The following is a 27,278-nucleotide window of genomic DNA, read 5'->3' as shown; positions in this document are numbered from 1 at the left end:
AATTAAGGATAAAAGGTACAGATGGAAGTCTTCTATGAAGTTCTTGTATCTGGATAAATTACATCCAATTTTACACTTACACTTTTAATGGCCTCATATTGAGCCACAGAATTAAGACTTCAAGGACACTATTCATGCACCTTTGGATGTTTTGTCCAACTCCTCGGCAGTACTTGAAAATTCTTAGTCCTGGTTAAACATCACAATTGACAGAGGAAACAAAACCAACGGAGTATTGTTATATCAATGAATCTCGACAGAAATTAAAAGCTGAGATTGGTTGAATGTCTATAACTAACCCACTTTCATTTTCTAAGCAGTCTCTGAAAAGGAGATATTTGTGTAACATCCACTTATATCCTAAGAAGTTCAGCAAGACTGAAAATGCCTTTATATTAGATTGCATTGACGGGCAGTTTAAAATTAAGGATGCGTCCAAACAAACTTACAACTGACTGTGGACAAAGAACTAATGCCAAACAGAGAAAATTCACACAGGACAGTTATCTGTCCAGTCTCAGCTGCTGTAACATTTCAGTCCAAGATGGCATTCTGCGACTAAAATTGACAGCAAAGACTCACAACTCATCTTATGACAAAAGCATTGTCAATAAGAACTATGAAACCCCATAACAATAGAAAGGAGGAAAAAAATAAAAAAGGTTTTCATCATGCATGAACAGTGACAAAAGCCAATGTCCAGTATAATAGCCAATGTTAAATTAATCTTTTAAATGCAAAGGATTTTGCACCAGCATAGGGCAAAAATAAAGGCTAGCCCAGCCTGAAAGATTTACGATCTAAAAGCAGGTAGCAAAACCAGCCTTTCAGAGGGCCAGCATCTGACATATGCAGCCGTAAACACACACACGATTGCAGTCAACGTGACGAACATTTGATGAGGGGATGGTGGAATTAAAAAAAAATACAAAAATATCTCATTGTTTTCACTAAATCTCTGTTGAAAAAGAGGTATGAAGTCTTTTGCTATCTAGACCATTAAAACTATTTCATGAGTGAAGGCCACTCTAAGGTTAAAAACAGTAAGACAAATTTGCTACTGATTAATAATAAAGCCATTCATTTTATTCTTCAAATCTAAAGTAATTACAAGCCAGAGCATGGCAAATAGATTTAGCAGAAGCCATTACGTCAGAAGAATCCTTTAAAGAAGAACAGTAATTTAAAAGACTAAACTGAATAATGAACTCTCCTGAACAACAATTATTACGAGATTGATTTATTGAAAGTGTATTTAATCATGCAAGAAATGTTTAAACTTTCCAAAACAGTTCAGGAAGACGGAGAAACCAATAGCAGAGTCAGCCCAACGTCCTCATTATAGTTGAGAAGCTGAAGCAGATGGAGAATTCATTTACTTTGGAAGGATAAAGTACATCAATTTCTCCGAATCCACATTTCTAGTCAATTTGTTACAGTACCAGCTTCAACAATTAATGATCTCATTTTCCCATTTGTGCCTCCTTTTAAGAGATCTCAGTCTTTGTTTCCAAATGAGCCAAACGTCATAAAGGAAAATTTAACTCAAAAAAACATCAGTTTGAAAGCTCACATGCTTAAAACCAAATGTTCCAGCAATAGCCACAAAAGCAGGGGACAAATTTGGCCAGGTGAGTACCCTGTTCAGTCTAAGTGCCTGAAAAGAGAAAGATGTGCCTTTCACCAGCGACAGAGCCCCTCTCACCAGCCTGACTTCTACAGAGAAAGACCTTCTACCTGACCTACATTTTTTTTCATTATGCCAACTGATGTCAATATATGAGATTGCCATGTCTGAAGCTGCATTTCTACTGACAGGTCTCTCCCATTAATTGCAGACAGGGGCACCTCATCATCATATCCAGTTTTGAGATCCACACAAGACAGTATAGATAATATCATGACTGTGCTTAAGATACCGCTCATCCTACAGAGCTAGAAGCAGGGTCATCTGTGAAGTATATGCCTTCCAGTGGCTACCAACAACCTGGCTCTTTGGCCAGTAAGACTGCAGGTCAGCAACATCAAGACTCCAATACTGGGAACAGAACACTACAGCATAAAAATGTCATGAAAGAGAGGAGATGCAAGATGCTGCAGGGTGGGAAAGTCTTCTCCTCTTCAGTCAGCCATACACAGAACAGTGTCATCCCACACTTTAACGTGTAAGTTACACAGCAACTCTGCTTCTGTTATCCCACAGTTATGCTTCTGTATTGGCAGCACCACTTCACTAACCACCCTGCACCACTGAGTGTGAAGATTTAGGGCAAAAGGCCTGTCTACTTCATATGCTACAGACGCTGATTTTGACTGTTTATATGTTGCTTTTTGGATGCTGGATAACTTCATAACATGGACAACGTGGCTAACTTGTGCTCTAAGGCACTAGCAAGGATTAAACATGGAAAGCAGAGCTTTAAATTAATCTCCAGTCATTGATCCATTTGAACACTCAACATTACAATATGTTTCACCTTGTTTTAGTTTAGAGGTTCATGAAAAATTCAAAATATCTTATTTACTCAATAGTCCTTGACTGATTCTACTACATTTAAGAACTTCTTAAATACATACATTATTTAGCCAATACTGCCATTATAGAATAGCATATAAATATTCAGGAACTTTTTAATAAGTTCAGCTTTTATTCAATAGACCATAATGGTTGCTTAGAAACATTTAGTAGTAGGAGACCTATAATAACAGTAAGCGAAACACCTTCAAAGAGTGAAGCAGTTAGATAAAACAGAAGAAAGGAGGAAAACACTAATTTTTCATTTTCCTTATGTGCCTTCAAACGAATTACGATGCACAAAATAAAATATAATATGCATTCACATATGAAAAACAGGAGGGGGAAAAATTTAAAACTAAAAGTTGGGGGAGCCAAGTTGATAAATAAAAGAAAAATTATGATGGTTATCCCAATCCCTCAGTTTATAACTTGTCAGAAACCATACTATCAGAAACTGTACTACAGAAATTCTAACAAAAGTAAAAATCACCCTCAGACTTAGTCAAAGTTAAGAGTTAGTCAAAGCTAAACCCTAAAATTGCTATTGAGTTTTAAATAAACAGCCTGACTTTCAAAAGCACAAGGCATAAGTTTCCTGCAAACAGCAAATTGTTCTCTATATAGAAATTTTCTTCTTATCTTTCATTATTGAAGGAGGGGGTTGGCAGGCAACAAGGCAGGGATTCAATTTTAATATGTACATGCTTAACTGTACTGTTAATTTCCCCACCCCATTTCTCTATGACACTGTTGTCATGGGGGGCTCAGTTTGACTGTCCTTTTGCAAAGGGCAGCCCTGGAGAGGCAAACACAGACACACGTGCACACGTCTGTTAAGCAGGACACAAGGACCACACATTGAACCAAGTACACTGCCAAAGGCTTTCTGGTCGAGACCTTTTGTTGTGTTTCTTCTCACAGTATCACAGTATGTTTGGGATTGGAAGGGACCTCAAAAGATCATCTAGTCCAATCCCCCTGCTGGAGCAGGAACGCCTAGGTGAGGGTTTTGAATATCTCCAGAGAAGGAGACTCCACAACCTCCCTGGGCAGCCTGTTCCAGTGTCTGTCACCCTCACTGAGAAGAGGTTTCTTCTCAAATTTAAGTGGTCCTGTGATGACAACTTGGTGGATCAGATTAAAAAATGAAAGGAAACAGAAGTGCCTACATCTCTCTCCATTTTCAGAAACGCAAATTAAACATTAAAGAGAGAAGTAATCATGACAGAATAAACAAGTAAATTCTGTACTCTTGATAGGCGCTTTTCTAGTGTTTGGTTCTTTGGCATTACGCAAGTCAGCAACTTTTTTTCTTCTGAAAAATCACACTAATCCTGCATTAACACAGAAAGACAGAAAAAGGACAAAATATGTGAGTAGCACCCATTTATGAGTATATGCAAGAGTAATGTAATGAACAGTACTATGGCACAACTAAAAGCATTTTATTGAAGACTCTAGATAATGCTTATAAGGAGCTCATTATTCTTCCAGTAAATTAATATTCTATGTCTCACTAACAATATCAGCAAATGAACTGTTTTAGTTAAATTAATATTCATGTTAACTGCATGCAAAATCAACTAATTAAGTAGTCCTAAGTTACAATATTAAGGACATATGTAAACAGAGTCTGTGATCATTTTTAAGACTTGCCAAGTAAATCATATGGGGTTTGTTGTATGAACTTGGCTGGGTCTTCAAATCAACAGATCATGTGTAGTCAGAAAACAATTCCAACAAAAGGTTTAAGTAATCCAAGTACATTCTAAATATAAACAAAATCAGCAGTTCAGTAGGGCTGATGATTTTACAGTTATGAAAATAAATAAATAAGTTGATAATAAACAGAGTCTCTTTTTCCCTTTCCCTCCCTATTCTTTGTCTCCAAAATTATAATTTCAGCATAGCTTAGAAATCAATAACCAATTTTTCTTTTAAGAAGTTTCCTCTTCCCCAATTAATAACTCTTCAGAAACATTAATGCTGTTTTTGCTTCTTCATTTATGCAACACCATCAAATTTAGATGAAAAAATTCCTTAATGATGATAACAAGAAAAGCTAAAGACCATAACATAAGTTCTTTGGGCTTTGAACTAACAGTAGCATTTGTTTCTTAATAATCTCATTATTATCATTTTTTTCCCTAAAACATTTATCATGACAGTACTGGGGCATCTTACAAAATATTATTTAATTTATGAAACAGGAAAATATATTTGGGAACTCAATTAATAATAGGTGCTTGAAAATATGCCAGGAAAAAAAAAAGGAAAGCTGGAAGCTTTTCTCTTAACAGCTCCAAGCAGAAGTGGAAGAAGGGGCAGCACAAGTAGCCTAAGAGCATAACATGGTGTGCTCTGATAATGCAAATGAAACAACAAAAACAAAACACTGAAGTTGTAAGTCAAACACTCCAAAGACAATGCCAGAATTTAGAGTGCTGACCTTCAGTCACCCAGTATGTATCCATCATGACCTGGGAACACAGAAGCAAAGAGAGGACAAATTCCAAGAGCAGATGCTGAGGAAGACACAGAGGCAGGTTACACATGATGAGCCTCTCACATGAGCTTAGCCCCAAATTCTGTTCCAAAGTTTTGAGGGTGCTACAATACACTAAACAGACACATCTTTGCTTTCATCAGCTGTCTCAGAACCATCTGACGGATTTGAGGCCACCTGCCTTAATCCTGGCTCTTCCTTAACCCCAGCTGCTTATCCCAAACACTTTTGAACTTGTTAGTCACAGGCTTTACTTCTCTCACATCAGCTATGCCCAGCCCATTCCCCTTTTCCAAGTCCTTCCTTCCAGCCACGTTCTAGTTCTCACGTCCTCACTGCAGCCTCCACTTGTGCTTTCTTCTGCACCTCCTGCTTTATCTTCCCTTTCAGAAGACCACTTTTTTCCACCACTTTCCCATCCTCATAGCTATAAGATGCAACAAAAGAATGGGAGCACATGTTACCAGATTTTTCCAGTTTGGCCCAACTCAGTGGATTTTAGTAAAAACTGCAAAAGATGTCATCTCAGCATGCATGCATTTCACCACCAAACAGCATATGTCCAAACAACAGCAGCACGAGAACCTTTTAGAAAAAAGAGTTTGTTATGGATGAAATAAAGATTTAAATCCTATTTTGGAACTGGCTGAAAAACTTTAGATCAAGTTTCTTTTGAAAGAATTTGTTTTCAAGCAGGAATGGCCTTTGAAAAACTAAGCCAAAATATCTGCTTTTGACCAAATCATAACATAAGACAGGTCTAATGATACAGCTTTAGGGAAAAGCAGTAGACTGGACGACTACTTGAAATCCCTAATTTTCCTTAAATCTGTGATAAGATCTGGCAGCCTTGACAACAAGCTGGCCTGTTTATGACTCACAGTGTGCTCATCAGGGTTGTCCTCCATTAATTGCATGCCCTAGTAAGAACCACTCAAATTTCAAAGTTTCAACTGCAGTAGAAGGATAGAATTGATTTTCAAGTTTGCATGGAAGTTTAGTTATTGGTCCCTACCCAGACAGCACTGATGAGTTCCAAATCAAATATAAGCTTGGGCTGCAGACAAATGTTGTTTTTCCAATACTGGTCAGTTACTCAAAAGTTTTGCAGTGAGATCACTACATATCACCTACTCCCTCACCCCCCGAAGCAGTAAATTCTAACATGTGAGTCCACATAGCTTCTCAAAATAAGAAAAATGAAGAGAAAAAAGCAATCACAGCAAAATGAGGAAAATCTGCCTTTACAGAAGGGATTTCAAGCACACAGAGCATATCTTTGCTGCAAGAGTCTTAGTAAGAAAAAACACTCAGCAACATGTGTTGTTGCTTAAAAAAAAAAAACCAACACACTCCCCTTGCTACTCAAATTAAACTTTTACCAAGTTGAAATTACACTTCACTAGATAGGTGCAGTTATATCAGAAATATTGATACATTATTGTAGGGTAATTTTAAATACTGGGCTAGAAGAAGTAATTTTATAGAGAATAAATTAACTTTGGGGAACAAAAAAGAAAGGCTAAGTAAATTTTATTTTACCAGACTTGAAGGTGTTTGCTTATGCTATTATACCCCTGATATCTTATTTGCAAGTGAATTTTGTGCGTTTCAGAAGAACTTGGATAATTTCAAGTTGCTGCACTTGAAAACAGCCAGAATCTGTATTCAACTTCGGCAAGTCATTTCTACCATTTCTTGTCTCTGCAGCAAGCTTTAAGATAAAAAATTAACTGATCAGGGTACGTTGAGGATATTGAATCATTCATGTATGGTAGGCAAGTATTGCAGTAGTTAAAATTATAGTTTTAAATTATAACCTTGTTTTATATTTCTAGGTTTTACAGAGTTTTATGAAGTGTAAAATTGCATGCATTAACCCTTCTGCCATGTCTACCAGACTTCTGAAAAAGTATTAATGCTTGTTAAATCTATTTCTAGTAAAGGAAAAAAAAACCACACACCACTAACACAACACCACTCTCCCCGCTCTAAAAAAGCAACAAAAAAAAAACCCACACCAAAAAAACCCAAGCAAACATGCCTACTTCCCAGTAGCCAAATACACTTCAGATGAATTAGCAAAAGCTTTATGTGCATAAATTAAAAAATATTAATCAGGAACATACATCCTATCCACATTCATGAGCTGACTGAAGACACAAGACATAACATACAAAAAAATGACTTCAGTGAAATCAATGTAAAAGCGTTGTAGTCACATCTAATGGCTCTTAAATACATCAGATTTAATATTTTCCAGGAACTGTTCCATGTCTGGCTAAGCTTGTTGATGTGTATATTATTTAGTACAAACATACCAAATTCTTTCTATCAATATAAGTGCTGCTGTGCTACAAGGGATCTTCTGGGTCATCAAGGGCAATCCCTTGCTGACAGAGCCAACATATCACTGAATTCCTTTCATAAGCTAACCAAGCGCCATCATAAAAAAGCTCTTTTTTTGTTAAGTCTTCCAGTGCTAAACTGTGAAATATGATTTCTCGAATCTTCAAGAACCCTCCCTTAACTTCACGCTTAAGTTTGTGGACTGTTTATCGTCTTTTATTTCTGTTCCAACACTGGCCTATGACTTGAAGAGTCCCTTTTTGTCTCAGCTTTGTCTCTCCCCCTGTTCACCATCACCTCGACCTGCTTCTACATGGTCAGTCACTATTCATAAGCATATGCACACACACTTTAGTCTCTTCTCAGAAAATAAGTCCTTTGTACCTCCCATTTTAAGTAGACCTTCTCCATAACATCTGACTCTAACTTAATTTTTTACTCAAACAAGGAATGACCCAGGACTGAAAACAGTATTGCACAACAAGTTTCATCAACGCTTTTAAAAACAGTATTAGTATTCTCCCTACTTGAACTACAGCTCCTGATGAATCACACACTATTTGCTTTTGCTGTAGTTGCAGCACTGGTTGTTCCATATCCCACTGTGGTCAATCGTTAGCCTTCTGAGGAATTAAACAAGAAAACATCAACATCAAAAAATTTGGAAGAGAAACGAACAGGAAAATTTTGTAAAGGTCTATGACACCACGCTGCAGGAAAATTGTAATTCCTGCAACATCGACTTTGCAGGTAATATTCCAGGACTGGGACTAAGCATATGCAGCTTAAGAAAAATAAAAGTCACAGCCTGCAAAAAAATACCATCGGCTAACTTTGTATAAAATGAAACAAACAAAGACTACACCAACAGAAGTTTGAACTGGGCTAAACCTCCTAGTACATAGATACCATTTAAATGCCTTTGGTCTAAGTCATCTCTCTCTGGAAACAGAGAGCACTGGGAATACCACGCAAGTTTTAGACCTCAATTACAACAACCTAACAGGATTAAGCAAAAAAACAAAAAACAAAACAAAACACACCACTATAACCATATTCTAATGCATAAATTCCTTATTGTCGTTTTTAGTTGACAAATGTCTATTTCATAGCAAAACAACATCATAGAACAGCTGGATGGCAGTTTTAAGCTCAAATGAACCAGCATCACATGCTGACAAGTCATCTCTCTGATTGTTTTTGAATGGCAGCACATGCAGATTTATTCTCTGCCATAAATTAGAACAATTATTTCTCTGTAGTTCACTTTTTATTTCAGACCGTGAGCCCCTGCACATATTTTTAAAGGATATCTTCCCTTTCTTTGATGATAAGTTCATTCTGTTCCTCTAGCTGTCTGATCTTCTTCTCAAATGACTCCTGTTCAGCTTTCAGACGTTCTTCTGTCACCTCCTTTTCTTCACTTACCCTGAAAAGAATTTGAGAGAAATAAGATAGATGTCCATACCCACAGTGCCTGACTTCCAACTCCTCCACTTTCCAGTTAAATGGATACCACCCTCTCCACCTTTAAACAGGTTAGTTCCTCATAACGTTTATTTTATTTTATTACACTGGAAGATGCATACGACTTTATGCAATACATTATTTTTTCAAAGACACCGGTCTCACTAGAGTACATGCACATTAATGGGCGGCATGGAAAACAGAGCACGGACCTGAACCCACAATTAGATTTGTGCAGTCTGATCCCCTGCAGCCATAATGAAGACACACTGGGATCCTTACAAGCCCAGGGCATGTAGACAGACAACTCAAATGGGAGAGCTTAGCTGCGGAGACAGGCAGGAAATTGAAAAACTTTTCTGTTTCTTAATCTATAAACTAACCCTTCCCTCACATTTACTGGTCAAATATAAGTCCAGGAAATGAATAATTTTTCTTGTTTTCTCCAAACAAAACAGCTTGTCCTCTTCTGGGGATTTTAAAATACCAAGCTGAAGAAGTAAATCTTCCTTTCTGTCTGGGCCATGGCACTCTGTATCTTGCTGCTCAGTGTAAATAATTGGATCAAGATTAAAAGATGACAATGCGAGAAATGTTTACAGTGATCATTTATTCTGCACCTCAAGAACAGGCTGTAAAAACAATTATTCTGGTATCACGTACACAAGAAGACCATTATGCACAGATGATCCCGTAACTCTGCTAAAAAACATGGCTCAGAAATCATGGTTCTATAAAAGCTCTACAAAAATATTAATGAATGAGCTTAGACTAATAAATATCATTGCTCTGCACTTAGGCAATTTCTGTTGCTGAAGGCTCTTAAAGTTCAGTCTTTTATGATGATGAAACAGCTGCCACAACACAGGCGACAGGAGAACAAAGCAGTACAACTTTCAGGAGACTTCAATTTTAACTTCCTTCAAGTGGAACAATCCTACAGGAAGAGGAAAGGAAGAGGCGGAAATATCAAACATATATCCCAGCACAGGTCTAAGCTTTTCACTCATCCCATTGGACTCATTGACACTCTCAATAGAGAACTCCATTCAGGGACTGAGCCATCCATTTGACGTCACAACATCTCCCTTAAGAGAGCACAGATTTGTTTTGATATTCCAGTAGGAAAATAATAAATACCACAACTGGGTAACCCCTCTGGGGTGAACTATAGACAGGCAGTATCCTCCATTTTAAGATCAGTTCACAGCCCTTCCCATGGTAGCTCAGCAGACTGCATGAAGTTGGAAATACTTAATAATACTGAAACTCACACCTTTTCTCTACAAACCTGAAGGGAGAAAGATATCATATAGCATATAATCGAAGTCCATAAATTAGAGCTTGGAACAAACTATTAATTGGAAAGTTTCTAAATTACACAAAGAATACACAGATTTAGTGTAAAAGCATTCCATTGTTCTTATGCCCATGGTCTCATTTACAATCCTGTCCCCACCAGTGTTTATCAGCTCATTCCTAAGCGCCTTTTTCTCCACTCAAAGGCAGTCAGAAAGGGTGGGCACACATCAGAAAATAAACAGGGAAAAGGGAACCAGCTGTATTAACTCTGGATCCACCCCAACATCTACGCACTCCTTAGTTAAGCGGGCAACAAACTTTTGAAAACCATCTACCATATACTCTTGCTTCCGAAGCAGTTACAACTACGGTACATATGCCACAGGTGGCAGACCAGGCTTTGGTATTTAACCACAACCAGGTTGTTTTCCTTGAATCAAGAGCAATCAGATAAGTGACTATACCCTATATGAACCTTCCTTCATGTAAGCCATGTATGACCTTGCTTCACGTAATCAATGAAAGATGGAAAAATGCATCTTGGTTTCTTTTTTTAACCCTAAGAAAAAGAAAACAAAAGAGAACAGAGAATCAAAAGCATCAGTTAGAAAAAGAAAATGAAGACAGCAGTGACTATGTAGATGAAAGACAAGAAGGAAACACAAACAGGGGAAAAAAAAAATCATAAAGGAAAGAGAGGACAAGTATCATATCCAGGGCACTATATAAGAAAGGAAGTTTGTTTACAAACTGCAGGTGTGATGCTGTATTAGAAAAAGTTTTGGGACAACTGAAACACTGGCCCATGATGGCACTAAAGAATATTAAAATAAATAACGGTATAAGAAAATAAGACAGGGTAAGAGAGACTAGAGCACTGGAAAAATGAGACTAAATGAAGCAGGTTTTACCCATCTCTAGATTCTGTGATTTGCTGCTTGTATCAGTCTGCATCACATTCGCATGCTGTGTTTGTATTTAACACAGATCACAGCAAGCTGTCATACCCCCAGACACATGAATATATTGTGCCACATATCTTATGCAGTAAATGACTGAGAACAGTAAGTGATCTTAGAAGAAACGTGGCAGTATGTGTTTATGTATCACAAAGCAGGAGACAGCCCATAAAGGGCAGGCGAGATATAGAAGACAGTTAGTCACAGGAGGTGGCAAAAGGAAGTTAGAGTACAGGCATACAAGAATGTCATCAGATTATGCCTGGTTTATGTCACATCCTATATATAGCTCAGAAAGATTTTTTTATATACTTAGTTCTTTGCCTTATGGCAGTAAAGAACAGATTATTCTTAGCAGAACTAGGAAGGACTGATGCCAAAAAGACACATTACAAGGCTCATAATGCTCTTCAAAAGGATTTTCACTTGCTTTTCATCTGCTCATGGTCAGAAAAGAGTAGTGAAAGAATAAAGGCATCACAATGACAAAGGGCACAACTGCTCCGTTGGGCAACACACTGGCGTCCAGCTCCGTTACCATTGTTTCCAGGAACAAAGAGAGGACTGAGAGCCCTGAGCGAATATGACAAATCAGAAGAACTATTCCAGCTGTTAAGTGTCTGCAGCATTTCCTTGCATACAATTTAAATTCATCTATCTTGTATCATAGGATATATACCATCTTTGTTGAAGATTTGTTTTCAATTCAGCACTTCAAAGCTGATGTAATTCTATATGCATTTAAATAAAGATTTTAGTGTTATTTTACAGGAGCCTCTGTAGGAAAAGAAAAATTCATAATGTGGATATATTGACAAAAAACCCTCCTAGGACATCAGCTTTAGGGTTAAAATTAATTCCTAATTTACCAGTTCCAATGATTATGGTACTCTCCCAAGTCCACTGCTGATACTAGTGTAACAGTTCTGACTGATCTGAAGAAGGAACTGATCAACAAGTTTGCTGATAACACTGACTCATTCCACTGACTAAGCAGGACTGATGCTCTCCAGGAGGAATTTTTGAAGTAATGCACAGTTCAACAGCACTTGAAGTTTTATTTGTCAAATTAAAAACTGGCATGCACAAGAAAGAGCTGTGATAACACATCAACACTCTACTAGGGACAAAGCTAAAAAGTAACTCTTCCTGACTGAAAGCACTTACAGTCTTCAGAAATTAAAAGTAGAACTGAAAAAGCAAATTTTAAATAGTATTTCCTATTTTTTTTTTTTAATGTTACGAGAAAGTGAGGTTTTACCAACAGAAATCTGAATGTACTAAGAACCGTGGCTGAGCAAGTTAAGACAGAAGATAACATAAATGAAAAGCAGACATTGGAAACTTCATTGATCAGTCCTATACTCACAGGGAATATTTATCTTGTAGGGAACACTCCCAACTAGCTAGCAAAGATGAAAACTTTTTGCTGTCCATTCCCGAAAAACACGAGTTTTATATTCCAAGTAAAGAATGGCATCTGAAACAGGCAAGACCACGGAGGGGTGGAAATAGGAGCAAGGACCAAAATAAGGGCAGCATGCACAGCCCAGCACACAGAGGACCCATGGAATTAAATCAGGTATTCCAAGGGGAAGATGCATTCCAAAAAGATGAAGCAAGAAGTTTTTGTGATGGAGTTGATCACAAAATGCCTCTTCCAGAACTGAGCAGCAAAGTGACTTTTAATATCGGCACTGCAGGAAGAGAGAATGGCAGCATTTTTTGTCTAAGGACGTTGCTCACAAATCCGATACATTTTACTCAAGTATCATGGGCAGTTTGCATAAATTAAAAAAAAATAACAAACAACCCCAACAATCCCAAATCATAATTGAAATTGCTGCAAAATGGATAAATTTTACGATATGCAACTTGCAAAATAATACAAAACTAGATCTCACAGCGTGGATTCATAGCTACAAATGGCTTTTTAAGCACAAAAGGTAAGTGTGATTGGTGATACAATAATCCTAGGCATGCTTTACCTATCAACAAAAAGTAATTTCCAGATAAGCTTAGGGATCTCTCATTTGCAGTCTCATTGCCTGACCAATTAAGAGAACTGCAGCACAATATTGGCTCCTAAAGTAGCACATTAAAAAAATAAATAAATAAAAGAATTTTGACATTGAAGTTAAAGCCAGGTAACAATTTGGTTAAATATGAGGCAGAGTAACCCAGGAAAGAAGGCAACGCAGGAGGCCAAACACTACATATTTATAATATGGGCTTCCACAGGCAAGTTGTCCTTCAAAGATCCTAAGAGCTGGAAGAAAAACACTTAAACAGCACATATACGCTACGATAGTTTTACTGTCCTCCTTAGTAATGGTTTCCAGCTCTGTAACCAAATTAACCTTCTGTTTTGATTCCCATTTTCACTTTTTGTTGGGAAATTTCAATTTTAGCTGGTCAATTTCACCTTCATATCAGGCAAAAAAATCCACATAAAGCAATGCCAGTGGAAAAGACTAGCATCCCAGACGGCCAATATCCTACAAAGGGTTTAGGAATCCAAGGTCTTGGCAAGGAGGAAGCATTTTCCCAACACGGGACAAAGTGCTGTCTCATGGCTGTTTTACTGGCTGCTGGGTACAAGTCATTTTTGACATGTCAGTGGTCCTTGCCAGAAAGACACTAATTTGATAGCAAAAAACATTTTGTATCTCATTCGAAAAGGGCTATCGCTCCCTCCCTTGGGTGCATAAGGGCATTATGATACCTTTCTACCTAAATTGCTTTTGAAGATTTGTTTGCAAAGACAGCAGGGACCTAGCTTTCTCCATGTTTATCTTATCTGAAGAAAGAAAGAATACAAAGTAGTTAAATAGCAATTCTCACCACCAGAAGCAAAAATTAAACTTTCGTGAACCATACTACATCACTTATAATCAATGCCTCTGCTCATTCAAAAGCATATTGTGAATGTGAGATATACAGGCATAGGTGAACTGTGCAGGCATGGAAGAAGTGTTTATGATGTACATGTCCTAGTAGAAGACAGAATATTACAGAACTATGGCTATACATTAGTTAGGAGTGAGGTGAATCCTTGCAAGCGCATACACTCTCTACAAAGAAAGCTATGACCCTCTTCATTTAGCCAAATGCTGAGACAGAGAGCGCTTTCAAAATCTGCATATCACTTAAAATATTTCACTACAGAATACTTTTTAACCATTCTCAGTATGGTGTCCAGCAAATTGATAATACTCAACAGTCAAATGGGTAGTTCTCAGAGGACCTTGCATTGCTCCCTCTTGTCAGAGGCTAATGTCTCCTGATGCTGGCACAGAGTACAGGCATCTTCCAGCGTCTTCACCATGTCACTGCTCATTTCATTACATAAGCTGATCACTCCTTCAGGAGTAGCCTGCAGTAATGAAAGCTCAGAGGAAGGCCTTTTTTGCCTTGTAAAGGGCCTCTGCTTGTAGGGAGGGCTAAAATTCGCTCTTACTGTGCCTGTCACTTTCACCACCATGCCAGCAGCACCTTGCTGAAAACATACAGAGGTGCCATGTTGATTGCTTTTGATAATAACGGCTGATCACACTTGAGAATTTCCCATTTACTTACAAAGCACTTTGGCATTCATAGACATGACTCGTTCTACTCAAAAATTCACCTACAAGAAAAATTTGAAAAGAACCTGCTGACACAATAAGAAGTTCAAATTTACATTATTCAAGTCTTTTAAACTTTGGATCCAGTTTGCCTCTCTCTTTTCACCTGAAAGTCGAAGACAGACTGGATACGTTCAAAGAAAGACAAAGTAATCGTTAGATTTACAGGTAGCAGCACCGAGCAAAAGCTAAGATTATTTAGCCTAGAAAAAAGGATTAAGAAAGGATACAGCTGAGTGCTTTCTTTTGACCCTGTCTCAAAATTCAATTTCATAAAGTCTCTAACAGCTAACATGATGTCAGCCACTGGAATCCCCAGCAGCAGGGCATTAGATTTTCTCAAAGGAAAGGAAAATAATATCACCAGTGTTAGAATTTACTCACACCAAGTCTCTCCCTGCAGCATATTAGCTAATGCATAGGCACGCACCTTCCCATTGTCCAAAATGGCATTGGGAATGAGATATAGAGGAATTAAGGATAGGAAGAGAAAAGTACAGTGGCTCTCCTTTAGCAGTTGCAAAAGTCAGGGGAAAGACCAATATCCTGAACTGCTCACACAAGACTTGGTTGAAATTCAAGCCCTAGGAGTTTCATCATATTTTTGATACTGGTTTCCACACCGACAGAATTTTAGCAATTTAAAATGGTCTTCATGCAGATGGCTGTTAACCAATCTATTTCTGTCCACCATCCCACAATAAAATAACAAGAATTAGCCCAAACTATTATCATTTTCATTCATAAATAGGAGCAAAATAAAGAACAGTGAAGTATAGCTCTGGTCAAGTGACATCTCCATTATTCCAATTATTTACTGCAGGGCAGTCTTCCTGGAAAACTTTCATCTTTCTGCCAGTTCTTTTTCTCCTCTGAAATAGCAAAGAATGTTCTACTGCATGTAAAAACCCTCCATCATTGCACAACTAGGGATGAAAATTATGGAGAGTTTTAAAAAAGTGACAAGGTGAGCGGAATTAAAGTTCAACTTCCCTATTACTCTGCAAAGGACTTTTAATTACATCCAATAAAAATATGATTAGGTTTAAAAATAAAAGAGAACTAAGTATAAAATAATACTGTTCCACTAATTTTACTTTTCAAAATTAATGTTGCTGCACCTTCTATTTTTCTTCAAAGAAATGTCAGGCAGAAATATCAAACTGTCCTCAGGGAAAAATCACAGCATCTGAGATTTAAGAAGAATCCCATGCTCAAATGAGTTAGTGTACTACTATTCACGAGGGAGCAGTGTATTATGAGGAACAATGTAATAAAAGGCTTTTTTTAATATTAGAATATACCACCATATATCAACAGTGGCAACAGTGTCCGAATAGCTCCAACATCTGACAATTTGTAACCAGGCTTCCTAGCAATCTACTCTTTATGACAGCCTTAACTAGACATTTTCTAACATGAGCTAGGATAAAATACAGTTGCAAGCATGAAGAACTTCAGAAATTACTGAAATACTGTATAGCAGGAAATCCTATATTGATACAAATTATTAGCAGGCAAAACGGTTCACTGGATGAGGATAATCAGAAAGAAAATATTCCTAGTTGCACCAGAGACTTATTGCATGACCTTGAGCAAGTAACTTAATTTCTCTGCCCAAACTTTCCTATATAAAAAGAAAAAGGATGGTAATGCTTGCCAGTTATTGCACAGACACATGAAATCTATGGAAAAAGCACTTCATTGACACCTGAGAATCTACATTTTGTTCTAAAAAAAACCTTTGCCTTTATAAATTCTTCTCATAGATAATAACTTTTAGCCCAAAGGACCTCAGATGACCTCATGAGACTTTCCCCTCTGATGTGGTGCAAAGCCTACCAAAGTCCCATGTGCTCCTTCACAATTTTACAGCCACTAAATAGCAAATACCCTGAGATCCTGAAGTGCTAGGGATACAGAGGGGGAGAAAAATCTCCTCACTCAAATTCAACGTATTTTTTTCCATTTGTCTTCATGAATGCAACTAGCAGTATAATGAAACTTAGAGAAAACCTCTTGCTAAAGCTGAGAAATCTGCAATATTTCTGTCTCTCCTTTCAAATAATAGGGACAACTTGAAGAAATTAATCAAAGTAAAAGAAAGTTTGGCTAGATAAGTTAAATTTACACTGAACTCTACCGCTGGACATGTCCAAACATGGGCAAATACTGATTAACACATTTCAGCAACAAGATCACCAATCCAACTTTAACGTGGCATTCCATATAAAAGCTTACCCCTGACAAATAAGCTTTACAAAGTTTCATATCAATAAAGTTTATCATTTCCAAAAGACGTGTTTATTTAAAGCATAATACAAGCAGAAGACAAAACCCCAGCCCTGTGACTAGGTTTGTATGGATCAACTACTTCAGGTCACAAAACTCTGGCTCTTGTTTTCAGTACTTTTAGGGGATTTTGGATGAAGAAGCAGGGAAAAACCTATCAGGCTGCTTCATTTTCATAACTCTTCCAGCAAGAAAAATTACCTTATGCAAATATTCAGTTCCACAATGCAGTTCTAGGTTGCTTGATGTTAATTAGAGCAATGATTCTCCTTAAACATAATGCATTTTCAGTTGATGCATATTCTTACCTGGCAAGTTCTTTAATTAAGTTTGCAATGCGTCTCTTGTCCTCAGGACACAAATCCTTTAAAGAAGCACTCTTCATTCCTCCTTCATTAGTGACCTGAAAATTTAAAGTAACATTTTAGAACGTACTATTTAAAGGAGAGCAAATATTTCATAACTTATTAATAGCATTTCAAGACCTAATAATTATAAGTTGAAAGCAGACAAATTCCAACTGGAAATAAAATACATATTTTTTAAAATGTAAGTACGGTTCAGTGAAACAAATTACCAAATTGTAGAGAATATTTTAAGAGACTTGCAATTCAAATGCAAGCTGCTAGTTTCAATACTAATCATGCTGGGTAAAGTTTTAAGACATACACTATTCATTGATTCATACTAGATAAAGGGCAGTAGGTTCTCATAACTTAGAAAACTAGTTCAGTGATATCCACATCCAAGTTCAAACTTTATTATGTTAAGATCCTAAAAGAGTAGGAAAAAAACATTCTACCTTTGCATTTATAACCAAAGCATACAAAACAGCAAGAAATTATGCAATATATCATTAATAGATGGTAAGTCCTTATTTCAAAGGATTTTTTGATACACAGCAAAGTACACAGCCTTTCACATATCACTATCATTTGGTTTTAATCACTTATTTGCTACTTTTGTATTTCTACTCCTTCTGAAAACAAACCTTTAATGCAGCGGCTCTTTAATGCAGCCTTTATCACACAGAGAACTGCAGTATTTGTTATCAACGTCCACCAGAGGGCACATTGCTGCAACAGTCCCTCGCTTATTGATGTTACTGGCATTACCTATTTCGGGTGCTTCCAAATAGGAAATAGTTTTAAGTTATAAATTGTTTTAATTTATCAAAAACTTCTTTCATTGGTGACTCAGTTCTCCAGTGCTAGCAACAAGCACAAACTAAGAATCCTAAGATGAAAGCAGCAATAAGAGCTACGCTATTCTGTCCAAGGTTTTGCCAACTTTAAATACTTCCACTAAATCCGACTTTCTTATTTACAGTTTAGACTCTTACAAACCTACAAATATTACAAACACCCCTGAGTGCACACAGTGCTTAACATAAAAGACAAGAATGCTACCAAATACCTTGCACTTTGGTCAAGGTAACACAATACAGCACAGAAAAACCTCACCGCACAGAAAACACTGGGCTTCTCTCTCCTCGTTAGCAGAAATGGCAGCTGATCTACACAGAGAGATTAAGTGACCCCTTCCATTCTTAGCTAATTGCTTCTTCAACAGTGGTTTGAAACAATTAAAGGACTATGTCGCTTTTGAAAGAGGTGATGATTGTATACAGACTCACATTATACCCACCTGACCCTTCAATAGACTGTTATTCTAATGTATTTTCCTTGGAAAAAAGTAAAAAAAAAAAAAAGTTTCACAAGGCAAATTATAATTCAGGGCTACTCAAGGGGACATTTCATTTCACAGTTTCCTTTGCAAACATATGCTATTTACAGTCATGCACATGAAGAGAGGATGTCTTAAAATTAACTGAATTTAAATTCAACTAAACATATGGTTGAAGGATTTCCATTTCCCAAGCTAAAAACATCTGATTTTTTTTTTTTTTTTGGTAGCAGCTAGGTAATGGAACTTCTTTAAGAAAAATAAAAAGTTACAGGACATTTTTCACTCAAAAAAGAGGCAGAAGCTTGATCACATTAGTGAAGGAGATTTTAACAGAAGGTAGCTCAAGCTATTACCCAAACCTGTGTACATAATGTTAGACAAATATTTGTGGCATGAAGAGGAAAATCTGAAAATTTAGTCTGTTATTTTTTTTATATCACCCACAGGTACGGATAGATGGCACACTAAAATTATCAAAGACAGGCATGTACCACGAAACATGTCAAAATGAAGCTGTGGAACTATGTGCAGCAACAGCTCCACAATCAAAACGAGATGACAAATGAGACAGAGGCCGGGACTGCGTTGCCTCCTTTTTCTGGATTTCTGTCCTTTCTACACAGCCCAGGGTACAGCAGTTTCATAACTCAGTAGTTCCCAGATAAAATATACTACATAAATGGAAGATTGCAGCACTCCATAAACCATACCTTGGAAGATGACAATTTGCATGAGAGAAGCAGACAACGGGAAGTAGGAAGATGGGAAATTTTGGTCAAGACCAGTATGGGAAACCACTAATTCATTGAAAGTACTGGAAAAGCTCAAGAGTTAACAAGACCTTTTTGAAATCTTCTCCAAACCCCTCATCCTCCTCTGTGGTACGCAAGCCTATCTGAATGAAGAAAAGGTAAATCAGTTCTGCCAAGATGTATATTAGAGCAAAATTCAATCCGTTCTCTTCAAAAGAAGATTCCGTAATGGCAAGCTACCCACCAGGATAACAGTGCAAAGTATGTGAAAGTAAAGCACTCTGCTCTCCCTAGACATGCACATAACACCTTGAAGAAAATGAGCTGTGTTGGTGATGAAAACTCCTGGCAAAAAGACTTTGTGAAACCTTCCTCTTCCCTAACAAGTAAATGTATTTATCTCTTCAAAGTTAAGAGTACAAAGTATGCGTGAGGATTTGGCAAGGTAACAGAAAAAACAGAAGGTTAAAAAAGACAGAAAAGAGAAAAAGCTATGAACACATTTTATTGCCAAACTTATAAAAGCACGTCTGAGTCGCAAATTAAGATCTTGAGTATTAGGCATGATATAAAAATAATGAAGACCACTTCTACCCCAACAACTCTCACAGAGAAAAAGGAGTAAAAATCCTCTAAATGATAAGTAATGCAAACAAAACACAATAAAAAAAAATAAAAATAATTAAAAAAATTAAAAAAAAACACAAAAAACACAACACACACAAGATACACAGATTTTAACATGACATATTAAGGCATCTATGAGATAGCGGGCTTGTAGACACTTATGAAGAGATGCTTCTACATAAAAATACTGCATAAAAGGGGTTATTTGTTAAACTTCTGTGTGTCACCTAACAGCATCCTTTGCAAAGTGGAGGTACAGACCCATTTCCTAAAAGCTAATACTGATGCACAGAGAAGTGGAAAAGGACAAGTCCAGGAGAGGGCCTAAAAATGAATACTAGTACTTAGTGTCATGCTGAAGGATTCGAAGGGCAACAACAACTGTCAAAGCAATGAGAATTATGTGATCTGTCTTCACATCAGTTTTAAATGTACATGTGAGGCACAGAGCATTTACTCAGCACACAGAAGACACAGATAAGGACAACTTAGCCCAGATGAACAAGATGTAACTGCTTGATAATACAACTGTGATTCAGAAGCAGTCTAAAATGTAAGTGGGAGGACACCAAACCCTAGTGACTTATAGACTTGCCCAAGATGACTGCTAGACTTACCAGCACTCAAATTACTTACATCATCACTGCAGTATACAAATTATGCCAGAAAAACGTTATCTCTCAACAGATTTCTGAATATCACAACACCTATCATAATACAGAATAACCTTCCAAAGGAAACCCACCTGCTTTGACATTTCTAATGAAATAAACTGTAAGAAAAGTGTCAGCTCTTGTCACAGCAGTAGACCAGACAATTCAAAGCAGCGTCAAAGATAATGTCAACCAGCAAAGCTACTCCTACTACTCAGATGCATTTTTATGATTTTTAAGTTTTACTATCAAAACCAGAAACTGATTTTACCCTATCAACACAAGCAGCCACAGCAAGAAGGTCTCTAAATAGAATTTTACAAGTCTTGCTTCTAAGTGATATGACTAAAGCAATGAAACTGAATAGCCTGAAACAACTACTTTTGTGTTTGGCTAGTAACATATAGGTTAAGGGCTACTCAAAGCTGCACTCACACTCTCTCTGTACCCATAAACACATAGGAACACATACAATCTGTTTTACATAGCTGCAGTTACATATCACTTACACGCATTAGCACATTTGGCCTTTATTCTCTTTAGGTGGGCGAGTGATCTCAGTGAAAAAGTAATTTTTGCCAGCAAGCCACCATGTAAGTGGGCAGAAAGTGTAAGGGATTGTAAAAAAACAGTACTCTAAAACCATTTAAAAGTTTTCAATCAAAAGATTTTCTGCCATTTTTCTACTAGGTACACTCTTAAGAGCAAGAAAAATTCGCTTTTACTGACCTGCTGCCCTGTCAGATCTCCCATGCTTCTAACAGGATCCATGGAAACGGGAGCAATGGCTACAGGCGCTTTTAGCTCAGTTTCATTTTTTTGATATTTTGGCAAGTATCTTGTTCTTAAATTTCCTTTTGTAGATGCTCCTGTAGATGAAAGACAAGCAGAACATACAGATTATAAAGTTAAAAGACACCCGTCTCTTGCTTCCCACAACAGGATTTCCACAAAAGCATCCTTGCCTTAGCAGCTCTTTTTGAAAATAATGAGCATTTCAGGTACATGGCTTGCACTTCTCCCAGCCTCTCACTCCACACAGAATTTTATTAAGATGAACGTATCAGCATAAAAAGAGTTGCACAGCACTGAAGTGCACACAGCCACAATGAACAGCGGATTAAATTCTGAAATGCACATGTTGTCTTCTGATTGAAGTTCAATGCAAAAACTTGTGTTTGTTTGAGATGCAAAACCATAAAATTAAGTTTCTGCTTTGACATTCAAAGACAGTGAGGAACCACACAGCAGTAATGCTGCTAAAAGTACCACTCACATGACAAAATATAACTTTTTTATGTTATACAGCCAACCTACTGATTACTCAGACTAATTGTTTGCTCCTTTCAGGACCAGACATCTGAGTGAGGCAACACTGCAGTGCACACTCCATAGACCATCTGTAAAAAGATTCCTGACATAATTCGAATTATTTCATCCCTACCAATGGTAACAACATTAAAGCACAGAAAACCCTGGTGCTGCAATTATGAAGTGCCAACACTGACACTAAAACTTCCCAGGGTCAGATGAAAGCAAATGGATTCTTGGTATTGCCTCAAGGTTTGAGTTTTGACTGTTCAGAAGTGCAAGAAGTTTTGAACAAAAAAATACTGAGTTTATTAAACAGATAGATTGAATTTATTTGGGTAATGAATTTCGGAGGCATGCCAGCAATTCAAGTTAAAGAACTACATTATAAACCTTAAAATTTCCATGCTCTTACACAAGGGAAAACAATGTTTCTGAAATTATTTTCAAAAGTGGAAAAATATTTCCCAAAGTAAATCTGTTTCGATCACTTAGGATCATGGTTTCTTTCTGAAGCACAAAATACAACAATCTGACATCACCCGGCTTGTACTATGCTAGCTACAGAACACACACAGAGACTTTTAATAGAGCTTTTTGGCCATTAGTTTTGAATGGTAATCATACTATTGCAGACAGAGAGTGGGATTCCCCAAAATTAATAACTGCTGGCCATGCTCTGGATATGTGCATAATTTTACTACAGTTAATCATACCCAGATATGTTTTCAGGACCTGGTATCATTGTAAAAGTTGTGTTTAAAAAAAAGAGCATTCTGAAGGGGTAGTAAGAATAAGCATCTTTTCCCCAGGGAAGAATACAAGCATGCACTCAGTAAAACAAGGTCAAGAGAACTAATCATTTTTATTTTTTTTTACACAATGAATCTTCATTTTAATTGTTCACTTCAAAATCTGCAAAAGACCTGAACATCTCTAATGCTTCAACATTCTTTGGAGATCACATTAAAAATTCAGTTTACCTTATAGATTGGATAAAACTACATTTCTATTGCTATATTTGCCATAAAAACCACACCCTTGAATCTGTTCATCTTATACCATATGCTTATCTAAGCAGCAGAGCGCAAATACTCTGCTGTAATCCTTTATGTCCCATTACAACTTGTGATGACTCTGTACCTTAAACATTTAAGTACACAAACCACATACCTGAAAAGACATTGCAAGATTTAGCATTCACAGGAAAAATTTTGTCTACAGCTATTAGAAGGTCATACCTGAAACAGATACCATGGGCTGTTCTTCATCAGAAACTACATGTGGCTTTGTTAAAGGTAATAAACAAGAAAGAAATAGGCTTGGCACTTTCAACTGAACTATACAAATAAGTATTCTAGCTCTTAAAAGACTGTTGATAAGAAAACAAACTGGCAACATTTTAGGAGCACCAAAAGTAAGAAAAACTTGACTACATATATTAAAAAAAGCACAGACTGCTAAAGCAAAAAGTGTTAGTCCTTCACTGTGTATCAGTTTTCAGATTGTAAAGATTGTCTGAAAGGTCACCTCCACAAAAGGTCCCAGGGACCAGCCCCAGTTAAAAGTGCAATTACTAGGATAATGAAGTAATAATATTTATTTAAACTAGAGCAGATTTTTATATAAGGAATCCCTTGATACACAGGAAAGACAAATTCTGAAATAATGTATATTCTAAATGAAATGAAATAAATTTTGTACATTATATTCTAAGAAAGATAAATGAGGTTTCAAAGGAAGTTGGTCATTCTCATCTGATCATCAGATGATGAGTAACAGATGAAAGCCAGAGGACTGATTTTCTTTAAGAAGGTCAAGATTTGTTCTGAAGCAGTTCCAAAAAAAAAACAACTTTCAAATAACCTTGGGCTTTAACTACTAAATTACTTGACAGCAGAAAACACTTAAAAATCACAAAGGACTCAGCACCATATTATTTGTGCTCTTAGAATTCACTAAAAATAGGTCTAAACACAATCCAGTGAAAGGTGTAAACTATCGCGTCTTCCTTAAAGCAACAGTTTCATTTAGCTGATTTTTATTCCCATGTAAGTAACAAGCATTATACTAAAGTGAAAAGCACAGGGCATAAAATTCTGCTCCACTATATTTTGTTTATAACTCTTTATTTTCCTCAGCCTCCTAAGGTTGGCTAATTAACTCAATTACTTAATTTCTGTACTGTTTACAGATAAATGCCTTTCAGGTTTTGCAGTTGTCTTCATACAAAAAAGTCAAATTATGAAAATATGTCAGTTAACCTGTACAAATTTTTTCTCAAAAACTATATTTTTTGCTAAAATTTTATTATGATAATACCATCTCAAAAACTCAATTTAACAAATTGACACATAGTTCAGAAAATTAGTAACAGCCTGAAATCTTTCCCCTGTGGACAGCAACTTCAAAGCCGATCAATACGGACTATCCATAGCACCAACAGAACGCGGTACACTTGGAAGGGCTTAATCGCAAGCTCACTTGTAATCTTGTGAATGATCCACTTTATCAGTTGTAAACAATTATCACACACTGGTCTTGCACCAGTCTGGGAATATGTTCACTTCGTACTGCTGTCACAGACATCTCTACGAATGCTGAAAGCACTTCTGTTCTCACCTGTAAGCTGCGGCCTCCTATCTCTAGCTGCCATTGGGTCATGCTATAAACCAGGTGAGGAAGCTGAATAAACTCTAAAGTAAACTGTAAAGCACCATGTCCCCTCGTTCCTAAAAGCACCAAGGCAGATGAAAAGTCCAAGTCCAGATCACAGCGCAGCCCAAACAGCCGTGTCAGCACAACCAGGACAGCAATCTACAGGATACTGAGGACAGCATCTTCAACTCAGACTGCTACTGGAAACAACAAACTTCAGCACGGGCGATTGCTTTACAACTGACATATGGTTAATCTGTGTGTCAATACACGGCTATAGGAAATAAAACAGATTTGCCTAAACAACATTTGGCTTTTCAAGCTTGCCTCCAGCATTGGCACTGTTGTGGATAGCTACTGAATATCAAGATGAAAAAAGCAGTCAAAGCTGTTGCTGCTTGTCCCCCCAGCTATTAGGGCCGCTCTCCCATGAAGGTTTGCAGCTTAGTGTATTAGAATAAATGAAAGCCAGATCAGGTTACCTTAATCAGCTGGACTAAAAATTGCAGTGACTCAGGAGCTGATTCATAAATGAGTTGAACATCCTTGTCTAAAAGTCTCAAAGGCTGAGGACAAAACCAGTATCAACCATTTAACATCAGTTCTCTGCCGTGTGCCTCTCAAGACTCCTAAAGTGGTGATGGTACACATTACAAACCTTGTACCACCGCAGCTAATGTACAAGGCAACAACAGAGAAAACCATCACAGGCATCAGAGAAACTGAACATCTTATGATGACGTATGGCTCCCCTATAGCAAGCTAGAGACACACAACCGTGTAGCATGTTGGAGTCTGCCTCACTATGCTGTATCTATCCAGCAATTAAAGAGAAGCTGTTTTCCACAGCTATTAAAGCAACATTACCAAACCTCCCATTCCCCTTGGTTTTTTTAAAGCATCCCCTATTATTTGCTTTTGTGCCACGTGCACTTCTAGGGTATTTACACTTTTTCAAGATCAGAAGCAACATCACCTACTTGCAAAAATATGTAAAAGGAAATGCTTATCAGGAAGACCCTCGTCCCTTGGAATATCATGACGCATGAGGCCGCTACTGGAACAGAGACTATATTTAGCCATGGGAAACAACCTGTCATTCCAGTGGTTAATTGATAAAAATTGTCATTGTAAATGACAATTGTAAAAGAGATGTGCCTTCTGAGCAGTGCACTGGATGGCTGGCCCATTTCATTTGTGCACTGTTTTGCACTGAGTGTGCAATCAAACATAAAGACAAGAGTATACATATACACTTTTCAGTAACTTCTACCTGATGCTGGAATCCTGGTCTCAGAGCGAGTAACAGCAATGCCTCAAGTACCTCATACGTACAGCTAAATTATCAGCTCCTAAATTTCTGCCAGGCCAAATCACCATTTGCACCCTAACGTTTTCAAGCAGCTAAGCCTCTAACATGACTGTGTGAGCCCAGACATCGATGTCAACTCCTTCTGGTTCTCTGAACCATGCAAGTGCATCTCTCTTTAGCCAGGCTTTTACAGGCTGAATGCCCAGCACTACAACCAACACCTAGTCCATCTACAGATACAGCCCCACAGTCGCCCACAAATGGAGCTTGCAGAAACAGACAAAGCCATAACAGTCTCCCGCCTGTCCCTCACAGGTAGAGTTCTCCGGCCTCCAGGTCCCCCACAGCCTCACCCTAAATGTTATGGTTGCAGTCAAGCTTAGACACCAGTCACGAAGGACACATCTTTTTCTTGCTGCCTGGAACTCTAGCCTCAGTTTCACTTTGTTGATTCCCTTGCAAGTTTCCACAAGGTGAACCCAGTTCCCTCATTTCCCACATATTTGCCTTCCACGGGACTTCACGGTTAAGTCACACCAACGGTGAACACCCAACCCTTCCCCCTCTGGCAGGACAACTTTGCTTTCAAATCCCACGTACCTCTCCACTCCCTGCACACTGGCACATGCCCAGCCTTCCTCCCCAGGCCCAGCTCCCCTACACTCGAAAGTGGAGCTGCCAAACCTCCTGTGCCACGGCCACCAAAACCTCACCCACCCTCTCGGCCCTCACCGCCTCCAGCCTCCTTCACACCAAAACCCCGAGGCAGGAGACCCCGTCACCTACCCTGACAGGTCAAGCTCCCGCCTCAGTTTCCCCACAGCTCGCAGCCTCCCCCGCCAGCCCCACACCGCCTCCCAGGCATCGCCCCCAAGGCATCGACCCCCGCCCCGGCGACCCCGCTGAGGACCCCCCACCACGGCACAGCCCTGAGGCGGAAACCCCACCGCCGGCGCTCCCCCCGAGCTGCCCCCGCCCTACAGAAGGATACTGTCCCGGCTCCAGTAAACATCTCCGCCCGGCCCAGCGGCCATCTCCGCCATCTTGAAACAACCGCCACTCCCAGAGTGCCCCCCGCCGCCCCCACAGCGCTCGCCGCCCATTGGCTGCCCGCGCCGGCATCTCCCTGCCGCCGCCGGCACGCGGAAGAGCGGGGCATGCCGGGAGTTGTAGTCCTGCTTGCGCCGGCTGGCGAGGGGACCGCGCTCCCGCGGAACTACCACTCCCGTCAGGCGCCTGGCGCTGCCCGCCCGCCAT

At 38.3% G+C, this 27,278-nt stretch overlaps 1 protein-coding gene across 1 annotated transcript in view; it reads right to left on the bottom strand.

Annotated features, from left to right (window-relative positions):
- Window positions 1-27,064, bottom strand: part of KIAA1328 — a gene marked incomplete at both ends in the record, with an annotated part of 174,267 nt that extends 147,203 nt beyond the window's left edge. The window contains 5 exons of the mRNA XM_080362618.1: window positions 8,679-8,802; window positions 17,328-17,422; window positions 21,470-21,609; window positions 23,293-23,328; window positions 27,013-27,064. Coding sequence (XP_080218744.1) covers window positions 8,679-8,802; window positions 17,328-17,422; window positions 21,470-21,609; window positions 23,293-23,328; window positions 27,013-27,064 — 447 coding nt within the window. The remainder of the gene's footprint in view (window positions 1-8,678; window positions 8,803-17,327; window positions 17,423-21,469; window positions 21,610-23,292; window positions 23,329-27,012) is intronic.
- Between the last annotated feature and the right edge of the window lie 214 nt (window positions 27,065-27,278).

This window comes from Nesoenas mayeri, assembly GCF_963082525.1.
Source record: "Nesoenas mayeri genome assembly, chromosome: Z".
In the NCBI taxonomy this organism is placed as follows: domain Eukaryota; kingdom Metazoa; phylum Chordata; class Aves; order Columbiformes; family Columbidae; genus Nesoenas; species Nesoenas mayeri.
This window is presented reverse-complemented; position numbering and strand designations above follow the sequence as displayed.